At 42.9% G+C, this 12,998-nt stretch overlaps 1 protein-coding gene across 1 annotated transcript in view; it reads left to right on the forward strand.

Annotated features, from left to right (window-relative positions):
- Positions 1-12,998, forward strand: part of USH2A (usherin) — a 994,545-nt gene that overhangs the window by 448,147 nt on the left and 533,400 nt on the right. Inside the window, exons 22-25 of the mRNA XM_073553328.1 lie at positions 9,059-9,185; positions 9,589-9,686; positions 11,461-11,641; positions 11,721-11,851. Coding sequence (XP_073409429.1) covers positions 9,059-9,185; positions 9,589-9,686; positions 11,461-11,641; positions 11,721-11,851 — 537 coding nt within the window. The remainder of the gene's footprint in view (positions 1-9,058; positions 9,186-9,588; positions 9,687-11,460; positions 11,642-11,720; positions 11,852-12,998) is intronic.

Genomic DNA, 12,998 nt, shown 5'->3' on the forward strand with positions numbered 1-12,998 from the left:
TCCGAAGCAGTCCACGAGTGTGTCCCACGACGATCTTGGGTAGAGAACTGCAGCATCAGCTGTTGCTGCCATTCTCTACGGGCTGCAGGAATCCAATGACGGAAGGTAGGTATCCTTCCGCACTGTATTCCTCCACCACTTAAAAAAAAAAAAAGTCCCTAGTCTCACTTTATGCCATTGCTGTGTGGGAATTTCCCACGCAGCAATGGCATAAAGTGAGACTAGGGACTTTTTTTTTTTTAAGTGGCGGAGGAATACAGTGCGGAAGGATACCTACCTTCCGTCATTGGATTCCTGCAGCCCGTAGAGAACGGCAGCATCATCTGATGCTGCAGTTCTCTACCCAAGATCGTCGTGGGACACACTCGTGGACTGCTTCGGATCGTGGGTGAGTATTTTTGTGGTTTGTTATGTTAATATTTATTCCGGAAAAGACAATGGCTTCGGGGAACAATGTGACAAGTATTGGTAAGTATGTTACTCTATGTTATATGTACTGTATGTCTATGTATGTATTGTATGAATGTATTGTATGTATGTAGTATATATGTGGTATGTATGTAGCATGTAGTATGTATGTAGTATGTATGTAGCATGCATGTAGCATGTAGTATGTATGTAGCATGCATGTAGTATATATGTAGTATGTATGTACCATGCATGTAGTATATATGTAGCATGTATGTAGTATGTATGTGGTATGTATGTAGCATGTAGTATGTATGTAGCATGCATGTAGTATATATGTAGTATGTATGTAGCATGTAGTATGTATGTAGTATGTATGTAGTATGTATGTGGTATGTATGTAGCATGTAGTATGTATGTAGCATGCATGTAGTATATATGTAGTATGTATGTAGCATGTAGTATGTATGTAGTATGTATGTGGTATGTATGTAGCATGTAGTATGTATGTAGCATGCATGTAGTATATATGTAGTATGTAGTATGTATGTAGTATGTATGTGGTATGTATGTAGCATGTAGTATGTATGTAGAATGCATGTAGCATGCATGTAGTATGTATGTAGCATGCATGTAGTATGTATGTAGTATGTAGTATGTATGTAGTATGTATGTGGTATGTATGTAGCATGTAGTATGTATGTAGCATGCATGTAGTATATATGTAGTATGTAGTATGTATGTAGTATGTATGTGGTATGTATGTAGCATGTAGTATGTATGTAGCATGCATGTAGCATGCATGTAGTATGTATGTAGCATGCATGTAGTATGTATGTAGCATGCATGTAGTATGTATGTAGTATGTATGTAGTATGTATGTAGCATGCAGTATGTATGTAGCATGTATGTAGTATGTATGTAGTATATATGTAGTATGTATGTAGCATGTAGTATGTATGTAGCATGCATGTAGTATATATGTAGTATGTATGTAGCATGCATGTAGTATGTATGTAGTATGTATGTAGTATGTATGTAGCATGCAGTATGTATGTAGTATGTATGTAGTATATATGTAGTATGTATGTAGCATGCATGTAGTATGTATGTAGCATGTAGTATGTATGTAGCATGCATGTAGTATGTATGTAGCATGTATGTAGTATGTATGTAGTATATATGTAGTATGTATGTAGCATGTAGTATGTATGTAGCATGCATGTAGTATGTATGTAGTATTTTTTTTTTTTTTTTTTAACATTTAACACATTAGCCGGATGATGGGACTACTACTGTCCCATCATTGGCTAATGTGTCAATCACTGTCATGGTAGCAGGCATCGCCCGATGGGACTTGTAGTCCCATCGGACGATGCTTGCACAGACCCCCGGACATCAGCACAGCCCCCCGGCAGGCCGGCACAGCCCCCCGGCAGGCCGGTACAGACCCCCACAGGGTGCACAGACCACCGGCAGGCCGGCACAGCCCCCCGGCAGGCCGGTACAGACCCCCACAGGGTGCACAGACCACCGGCAGGCCGGCACAGCCCCCCGGCAGGCCGGTACAGACCCCGGGCAGTCCACACAGCCCCCCGGCAGGCCGGCACAGCCCCCCGGCAGGCCGGCAGAGACCCCCGGAAGGCCCGAAATGACGGCGCATCATGATGCGCACACACCGCGCATCATGATGACGTCAGGCCGTCAATCAACTGAACTTCCGATTCCGATGCCGAATTCCGATATTGAAAAAATATCGGAAGTCGGTATCGGAATTCCGATACAGCAAGTATCGGCCGATACCCGATACTTGCGGTATCGGAATGCTCAACACTAATGATAACCAAACCATATCACCAACCTTAAACTGGGGACCAATGGTCCTATGTCGCTTGGAAAACCGCTGGGCCTTTTCCTGGGAGAGAGATAACTTATCCACCACTTGGTCCCAGATCTGGTGCATTCTCTCCACCACAGTGTCAACACCTGGGCAGGCAAAAGGCTCCACCTGCCCTGAAGAAAATTGAGGATGAAACCCAAAGTTACAAAAAAAAGGTGACATCAAAGTGGCAGAACTAGCTCTATTATTTAAAGCAAATTCGGCCAAGGGCAAAAATGAAACCCAATCATCCTGATCAGCGGAAATAAAACATCTCAAATACGACTCCAAGGTCTGGTTTGTTCTCTCCGTCTGCCCATTGGTCTGAGGGTGAAAAGCAGAGGAGAAGGACAACTGAATTCCCAGCTTGGAACAGAAAGTCCTCCAAAATCTAGACACAAACTGAACTCCTCTGTCAGATACAATGTTCTCAGGAATCCCGTGCAAGCGAACCACCTGTTGCCAAAAACAGGGGCACCAACTGAGAGGAAGATGGCAACTTAGGGAGTGGTACAAGATGAACCATCTTTTAGAACCTATCACAAATCACCCAAATAACCGTCATTCTCTGAGAGACAGGCATATCAGAGATGAAATCCATTGAAATATGGGTTCATGGCCTCCTGGGAACCGGCAAAGGCATCAACAACCCACTAGAGCGAGAACAAGGTTTAGACCGGGAGCAAGTCCCACAGGACTGCACAAAATTCCTGACATCACGAGAAAAGGCGGGCCACCAAAATGACCGACTCACCAGATCTCTAGTACCAAAAATACCTGGATGACCAGCCAATGCAGAGCAATGAACTTCAGACATCACTCTCTTCTTCCACTGGTCAGGAACATACAACTTTCCTCTGCGACAACGCTCAGGTTTGTCCTCCTGGAACTCTTCCAGAGCACGTCTCAAATCGGGCGAGATGGCAGAAAGAACTACCCCTTCGCCTAAAATGTTAGCAGGCTTGGTCACCACAGGAGAATCAGCAAAGAAGCTCCTAGAGAGAGCATCTGCCTTGACATTCTTAGTGCCAGGAAGAAAAGAGACCACAAAATCAAAACGTGTAAAAAACAAGGCCCACCTAGCCTGTCTAGAGTTCAAGCGTTTGGCCGACTCCAGGTAAATCAAATTCTTGTGGTCAGTGAGGACCACGACTTGATGTTTAGCTCCCTCCAACCAATGTCTCCACTCCTCAAATGCCCATTTCATGGCTAACAGTTCCCGATTCCCCACATCATAGTTACGTTCAGATGGAGAGAACTTTCAGGAAAAGAAAGCACAGGGATTCATTTTAGATGTTACAGGATCCTTTTGGGACAAAACAGCTCCTGCACCAATCTCAGAAGCGTCCACCTCTACCTGGAACGGGAGTGAGACATCAGGTTGCCGCAAAACCGGGGCAGAAGTGAATCTTCGCTTCAGCTCCTGAAAGGAAGAAACAGCCTCCGGAGACCAATTCAACACATCAGCACCCTTCTTAGTCAGATCAGTCAATGGCTTGGCAATACTAGAAAATTTTGCTATAAATTTCCGATAAAAATTAGCAAAACTCAAAAACTTCTGGAGGGCTTTCAAAGAAGTGGGCTGAACCCAATCATAAATGGCCTGTACCTTGGCCGTGTCTATTTCAATAGTTGACGGAGACAAAATAAATCCCAAAAAAGAAATCCTCTGTACCCCAAAAAGGCATTTCGATCCTTTGACATACAGGGAATTCTCCCTCAAGATCCGGAACACCGTCCGAACATGTTCCACATGAGAATCCCAATCCTTGGAGAAGATCAAAATATCATCCAGATAGATAATCAAAAATTTATCCACAAAGTCTCGGAAAATATCGTTCATGAAGCACTGGAAGACAGAAGGGGCATTAGTGAGCCCAAAAGGCATCACCAGGTACTCAAAATGTCCCTCCGGAGTATTAAACGCCGTCTTCCATTCATCCCCATGCTTAATGCGGATAAGATTATACGCCCCCCTGAGGTCAAGCTTGGTAAACCAGCAAGCACCTTTAACTCTGGAGAATAGATCCGAAATCAGGGGTAACGGATACTGATATTTAATAGTAATTTTGTTGAGGGCACGATAATCAATACAAGGCCTTAATGAACCATCCTTTTTGGCCACGAAAAAAACCCCAGCACCTAAGGGTGAAGAGGATGGTCTAATATGACCCTTCTCCAACGCCTCCTTAATATAGGATCGCATAGCCTCGTGCTCGGGTACAGATAAATTGAAGAGCCGACCCTTGGGAAATTTACACCCCAGGCTCAGTTCAATTGCACAGTCATAACTCCTATGAGGAGGCAAAGACGCAGACTCATTCTCACTAAATACATCATAAAAATCCGCCAAATAGTCAGGAACATTATGCGACTGAGGAGAGGTGGAAAAAACCGGAGCCTCACTAAGGGCACACCGACAACCCCAACTCACCACAGACACAGATTTCCAATCCAAAACTGGATTATGAATTTGCAACCAGGGAAACCCCAGAACAATGGTATCATGCAAATTATGCAACACCAAAAATATGCAATTTTCTTGATGGTCTGGGGCGACCCGCATTACCACCTGGGTCCAAAACTGAGGTTTATTTTTCGCCATAGGAGTAGCATCAATCCCCCTCAAAGGGATAGGCGTCCGCAGAGGTGTCATAGGAAATCCACAACGTTTAGCAAAATCCAAGTCCATTAGGTTCAGGGCTGCTCCCGAATCCACAAAAGCCTTGGCGGAAAATGTGGACAGGGAGCAGATCAGAGTAATTGCCAGAAGAAACTTAGGTTGAACACCACCCACAGAAAATGTGTGTGCAAAATGTTTCTCTCGTTTAGGACAGACAGAAATAATATGCGAGGCATCTCCACAAAAAAAACACAGCTTATTACGCCTTCTGAACTCCTGACGTTGCTCTCTGGACAAAACTCTATCACATTGCATAGGTTCAGACATTTGTTCAACAGGTGGCCACACCTCTCGTGCAGTCCTGCGTTCACGTAAATGCCGATCAACCTGAATGGCTAATGACATAGAATCGTCAACACCAGAGGGAACAGGAAATCCCACCATAGTATCTTTTACGGCTTCTGACAAACCCTTCTGAAAGAGAGCTGCCAAGGCATTATCATTCCAGGTAGTAAGGACCGCCCACTTTCGGAATTTTTGACAGCACAATTCTGCAGAATCTCGACCCTGGCTCAATGCCAACAGGGTCTTTTCAGCCTGATCAATAGCATTAGGTTCATCATACAACAACCCCAAGGCTTGAAAAAATGCGTTCACATTAGTCAGAATAGGATCATCTGGTTTCAAAGAAAACGCCCAATCCTGGGGATCGCCATGCAGCAAAGAGATGACAATTTTAACCTGCTGCGCGGAGCTCCCTGACGAGTTAAGCTTCAAGGCAAAAAATAATTTACAGTTATTTTTGAAATTCAAAAATTTAGACCGATCCCCAAAAAACACATCAGGAGTAGGGATCTTTGGTTCAGCAGCATGTGAATGAGCAAGGTAGGTGGAAATTCCCCTCACTTCCGCAGCGAGTTGCTCCACACGATCAGACAATTGCTTTATCTCCATTGAGAGAAAAAAAAAATTCCCCCTACGGCCTCAGAGATATAGAGGAAAAAATATACACACTTTTTTTTTTTTACAATTTTTTCCTGCTATTGAGTACCCTAGGATCTGCGGTATGGCTGGTGATTCTGTTATGAATGAGTCACCATAGGAGGCAAAAACAGGAATACTAGCTAAGTCCAGAAAACCAGAGAAGTTGGCAGCTATCGGATTGCAGACCCCTGAACCTATCAACAACAACTAGCAGTAGCCGTGGGGGGTACCTACGGTGCCCTAGACCCCTCGATCACAGCCGGAAAACTACATAGCCTAAAGACAGAAAGGGAAATATAAACTGCCCCAGAGCAGACCCCAAAGCAATAGGCAGCCCCCAACATATAATGACGGTGAAGCAAGATGAAAAAGCACTCACACAGATAGAAAGATAGGCTGAGCAAATGATGGGGCCCAAGCTAACTAGCTAGGACAGGATAGGAAAGCTGCTGTCTGTAATCCGCCAAAACCCTATCAAAACAAGAGCCAACAGCTGATAGGGAAAAAATCCCTGAAGACTCTAGGCTTCAAAAAGACTATATCAGCACTCAGGTATTTTCTGAAGACAGAGCAAAAAGGAATTCAGCTCACCCCAGCAGGGAATGGCAGAAATCAAGGAAAACAATGCAAAACAAAATCAAAACACAAATGCAAAAAGTAGAGCAGAAAACTTAGCTTTTGAAGAGCAGGAATCAGACTGGTCTCCTAGAATCCCTCAGAGAGATCACCAGCAAGGCAGAAGGGCGTCGGTTGCCTTATATCCAGTCAGTAACTCCCGTCACCCAGTCATCATCATCCTGCCCAGGTGCCTGGCAATCAGCCTCACTACCCTCCTTCACCAGAAGAGGGAGTTCATCAGACCTCAACAGTGAAGGGGAAAATGAACTCACAACACTGTGCTGCAACAGACTGTATCTTCTATGCAAAGTAAATTTGCATATTTAGTACTTAAGCCCGAGGTTATCCATTGTTTCCTGATTAACTCTTCTTCTGTTGTAAGCATAGCAAACTCTGCTCTAGTAATATTCACACTGCAAATGTTGCAGCAAGTCACGGACAAACACTTAGTCAATTCCGGTGTATGTTTATAATCCTGTCTTTGTGTTTTTTGGTGTGCCCTACTCTGCTTGTTTACCTGCTGTCCTGGTCCCTACTTTTCCACATGCCATCTGGCAAATCCTCCCTTCTGTGCCATCGCCTTCAGTACATGTTGTCCACCCTAACCTGCAGCTTAGATAATCCACCTCACCAGGAGACCACATAACTTAGACACAGATCTTGGGTAGAACCGTGAGGGCCCCTTGGTCTCCAACAGTCACTTGTATAATAGTGAGGTGTTCATTTTCTGTAACTCACCCGATGTTTTACAAATCATTCGAAAGGTCTCATTGGGAAAGCCTCTCTCCATAAGTCCTATTGGGGCAAATATACCTAATAGAAGGTCAACAACTCACCCAACTATGAACCAGAACAGAGGGATGTTCTGTTCAAGTGGAATATATTCTGGTGGACATGAGTTACTCAGATGGCCATTAATCAGACAGGTGATCACCAGGTGATCACCCCAGCAGCTAGATTTTGAAAGACGTTTCTCATCTCATCTCCATTTTAAGGAAACACAACTTTGATTGGAGCCCCCCAGCAATTACTGGTAGATTTCACTGTAGGGTTACCTAAGTGTTCAAATTCTTTGCAGCGCCACCCCAGAAGAAATGAATAATTTCCAGGTGCCTAATGAAATTAGAGGGTTATCTCTAAAGTAAGAGAATTTGGAAAACAGTCTTAGGAGCGCAGGAAAGAGACTCAGATGAGAGATGGGGTTAAACCACAACGTGTTTCGACGGAGGATCCGTCTTCATCAGGTGGAAAATCCACCTGATGAAGACGGATCCTCCGTCAAAACGCGTTGTGGTTTAACCCCATCTCTCGTCAGAGTCTCTTTCCTGCGCTCCTCAGACCGTTTTCCATATTCTCATTGCTCCTATCCTCCATCGGAGGTTTTCGGTTGGAGCTGCGGTGGAGACCCGACATCCTTGTCTACCCCTGGGTTGCTTCTTAAGCGCTCCTCTATGACCGCTCATAACTGACTCTAAATCTCTAAAGTATGGACATTTCGGGATCTCCAAAGACAGAGAGAGAAAAAGTGCAGCAGAAAGGTAGCCATGAACGTCGTGACGACTCGAGTGAATCGTAGACATGGCCGTCATATGGAGGACGAGCGATCTGCTTCGTGTTTCTAATACAGTATTTAGAATGCTGCATCATTTGTAACAATTTTAACGCTAACTAAGGACACTTTGATGAGACAGCATTTAATAAAATGCTCATTAATTTCATCATTAGCGAGGGTATGCCAAGAAGTAAGCCAGTTTCTTATGTCACGCCCAATTAGCATCTCATGCTCGTAATCCCATTAGTATTGTTGAATTCACTAATGGAGAAACTAATGGGCATAGTACCAGGGCACATTAATTGGGCATGACACCAGTTCTGGTTTTAATTATTAAACTACAATAATGAAATGCATGTTTTTAAAATATGAAATGTTTAAATAAGCTAAAGAGAGGGGAATTGTATGTGAAGGGATGTTCGATAGTTCGACTTACGATTAGTAGCAATAGATTACAAAGTTTTACTAGGGCTAACTCAGGATCAGATCCACGATTTCAAGAAAATGCTTTTGCTCTTGGTGGGTTTTTGGGTTTTTTTTGCACAAACAGCTTCACTCAGCCCATAGAGGAAAAACATAGAAAATCTTTGGGATTTGAAGAAGAAGGTAGCAGCACACAAATCCAAGAATAATAGTGAACTGGAGGCCAATGGCCGATGTTCGTGAGATGGGGTAAAATTCTTGGTGTCTGACTACACATCATGTTCGCAGCAGATCATAACAGCCAAAGGACGTTCTAATAACTACTAAAGACTCTGGTTATGAAGGGGTGAATAATTCCGAGATTCCAGAAGTCAATAAAAGTGACATTTTGTGTTTTATGTGGAGAAACCATTAATTATATTAGTTGTCCTGAGGGTTTAAATTGTCCTTGTTTGGTTTCTTGTGAACAAGTTTGGAAATTTTGGGAATAATAATCCTAATTTACAATGGGGTTTGAATAATTTTCACTGGATTTTTAGATCAACAACAAAAATATTGTGTTTCTTTGAAGGAGTCGGCAGTGGCTGTATCCCCTACGAATGATGACAACAGACTTTACAATGATAGTAAGTGGCATCAGATCGTCGTTACAAGAAATGAAGCTTCAGGAACAATAACTGTGGATGGAAAATATTCAGGTAGGCGAGTCAACAGCTAAGATCAGATTTTTCTTCTTTTTAAATGTTTTCTTTAAAAAAAAAAAAAGTGGTCGTACTCGTGAGATAATCCTCTAACCTGTCTGATACTAGGCGAGATTAATTTGAGTCAATTAATATTCTGCTGGTTGCCTAAAATGGGATATAACTTTGATGACACACCCAAGACCCATGAAAATATCTACACAAGTTCACAGTGATTGCAGTATATTTGTTTACACAGAAAAAATGTTTGTAAAAATCTGCCATAAAAGTTTATTTTGGTTCCATTCACTATCATGTCTCTAACATCTCTCTAGGAAAAGTGATCCTTGAGAATTGACTTTCTATTATTGTGACGATTGTAGAACTCTGCACTCCTGACCTATTTATTCCCTCTCTCGAGGTTCCGCTTCTGCCGCAGGCAGTAGTACAGTTATTGGTGAAAACACCGGTGTGTTTGTCGGAGGCCTGCCCTCTAACTTCTCTGTCAAAAGAAAGGACATTGGTAAATAAAAAAATCAATCCTTTCTTTCTTCCTTTCTTTTTATATTCCCTCAATCCAATTGGTTCCAACTTTACCAGGGTGTGCAACCTAAGGAAATCCAATATATTCTTTAGAGTGTGTTTTTAATCCTCCCTTCCTTATTTTACCTCCTTCCCTCTCTCTATCACTCTATTCCCTTTTTTGTAGCTTACTTGATTGCATAATTCTTATCCTTTTTCCTCTATTCCTCTATTCCTTCCTTCCTCTCTCTTTTTCTCCCTCTATCCTTTTCTTCATTCCTTCCTTTCTTCCTTCCTGTTTTCCCTCCTTCCTTGCCTCCTTTCATTCTTCCCTCTCTAAGATGTTCTCTATCCATCTATCCCACCTCCCTCCTTCTTACCCTCTTTCCTCCTCTCCGTCCTCCCTTCCATACTTCCTTTATGTCTTCTTTCCTGTCCTCTCCATACTTCTTTTCTCCCATCTGTCCTTCTTCCCCTCCATTTTTTTAGCCTTCCCTTCCTTTCTCCCATACTTATTTTTCTCCTTCCTTCTTGATTCCTCCCTCCTTACCTTTGCCCATCCTTCCTTCCCTCTCTTCATTCGTCCCTCTTTTCTTGCTCTCTCCCTGATTTCTTTCCTTTCTTCCTGGGATGGCAGGCACTAACCCCCCCAACCCCTTAACACCTTCCCAACTAACTAACTAAATGAAACACGACACATGGTGTGTAGAAAAAAGGCCGCAGTATTTATTAATGGTTACTCAAATATTAAATATATAAAACCAATAACCAAGCATAAAAATTCATTACTCCATAGCAACGTAAAACCATCCAATATCCACCCAGCATAGCTAGGCGAGCACCCATCTAATAAATACCACGACGATGTTATGCATAGGGGCGGGTGGGCAGCTGTTTCTTCAAAATCCCAAGTGCTGTGAGACTTCTGACAGGAATGCCGGGCTTAAAAAGGCTCTTCTGTTTGGCTCTGAAATCTGTCCACCGATCAGGCTCCTGAGGATCATTTCTGCCTGGTACCTGAAGACTAAGAGACCAATCTAGAGAAGGTGAATACCATTAGACATTACATAAGAAAAAGGGAGGAAGAAAGGAATAGAAGCCCACTGCTAAGAGAAATAACGGGACATGACAAGACTCAATCCTAACTAGACTAGACTTTCGTCAACATGGGACGTTAGTGCCGCAATCCCATGAAGCCCCCAGGCTATTTGCTCTAAAGGGGGGCTTGGACATTCTTTCTTTCATTCCTCTCCTACTTCCTGTCTGCCTTCCTTACTTCTTGCTACCTGCCTCTTTACTGTCTTCCATCCATCTTTCCTTCTTTATTAATTTCTTCTGTACTCCCATATGTGCTTCTTGCTTCCTTTCCCCTTTCTTCCTCCAGTCATTCCATCCCACCATCTTTCCTACTTCTTCCGCTTTCATTTCTTTCATCATTCCTTCCATCTTCCCTCCTTCCTTCCTCATGTCCTGTCTTTATCTTAATTTCCCCTTCCTTCGTATACTCTTCTCCTTTTTTCCTCCCATCCTACTTTCTCCCTCTTTCTTTTCTTCCTTCCTTTCTTTTCTTCTTTCCTCCTTTCATGCCCTCCTTCCTTTCTCATTTCTCTTCCTTTCCTATCTTCCTTCCTTCTTTGTTTAATCCCATCCTTCCATCCTCCTTATCTTCTTCTTTCCTTGTTTCCTCTTCCTTCCTTTTCATCATTTCTTCCCTTTTATTCCTTTCTTCCTCCACAATGGTTACTTCAGTGTGTAATTTATCACAGGTAACGCGCAAATAATCCAGAGGAGTTTTGTTGGCTGTCTTGGTGACATATTCATACAGAAGAGCGACAATCCCAAAGAATGGCGGCTGCTGGACTGGGATAAAGCCGAGGAACGACACAACGTGTATGAGACCTGGGAGGGCTGCCCGGAGTCGGCGGAGCAGGGAGCACACTTTCTAGGCTTTGGTAATATCTCACCTCTTCTGACTATTCCTGCCTGGATTCTGGGCTTTACAATTATGTCTCTGACTTTTTATTATTTCAGGTTTCCTTGAATTGGCTCCTTCTGTATTTCCTGATGTCAAAGACATTGAAATATCCTTCATGTTTAAAACTGACCAGCTGAGAGGTCTCCTGCTCTTCACATACAGCTCAGAGGGGCCAGATTATATCCTGGTAGGTGCAGTACGGATCTGGTGGAATCAGCGCTATCCAGGTATCGGCACACTTGATTTTAAGTTGCTCATGCACCTTAGATGTCATTCGGCCAAAGACTACTATACCTCTCCCAACCACCCCCGTACACATGCAGGCTCAGATTGGTTGAGCATGCATGTGTTTATAGTGGGGAGAGTGGAGTAAACCGTTGACCATAAGGACATTGCAATTTGAAAAAACTTATAAAAGCCAAACTTTGCAAAAAATTTTAATGAAACCCAATAGCAAATATGATTTTTAGCCCCAAACGCATGCATTTAGGTAAAAAAAAATATTTTCTTTAAAAGTGGACATCCCCTTTAAATAAAATTTGTTTAAAAAAATGAAAGTCTTCACCTCCAAAAAATGAAGCTCTTTATTTTTCCATAAAAAAAAGTCAACGTTTAACCCCATAATGACCAGCTAAAGTTATTTTGTTTTAACTTTCTGAATTTCAAGCAGCCATGAATATATTACTGTATTTGCTCATAGATGTGTGATTGTGTGAAGTTTTGCTTATGGGGGGTGAAAATTTTAAATTTTTGGGCACAGGTTATTAATTTATACGTCACACTGAGTAAATTCATGCGTGTATCTTTTTGCTTTTAGGTAATGAATGTAAAACAGAAATTTTCATATTTTTATGATTTTTTTTATTAGGACTTTTTTTATTACACTGTCCTCTGTGTCACTTTGATACAATCTGCTATTAGGGCACAGAAGGTGTTGACATAACAGTTAGAATATTTTTATATTGAGACCCCAGAGTTAACTGCACTATTTGTATCCCCAGGCCAGTCCTGCACCATCAGGAAACCAAAGGGTTATACATTTGGGATCAGAGGTTCCTCCATTATGGGCCATTAAAGAAGGAGCTAGTCTGCCGGGAATCACACTACCGTGTGTGATGTGAGAATCTCGCATGAGTCTCTTGCATCAACACTCGGCGCTGCCGCCGGCACTCGGGACCGGATCTGCGGCTGCATGTATTTCTATGCAGCCGCAGCTCCGGTCCTGAGTGCTGGCGGCAGGAGAGACTCGTGCGAGTTTCTCGCATCACACACCGTAGTGTGATCCCGGCCTAAAGAGTTGAGTGGAAGACAAAAAGGATGTAAGGTCACAAAAA

Source organism: Dendrobates tinctorius, unplaced genomic scaffold (assembly GCF_039654945.1).
Source record: "Dendrobates tinctorius isolate UK_male_01 unplaced genomic scaffold, ASM3965494v1 ptg000201l, whole genome shotgun sequence".
Taxonomy (NCBI): Eukaryota; Metazoa; Chordata; class Amphibia; order Anura; family Dendrobatidae; genus Dendrobates; species Dendrobates tinctorius.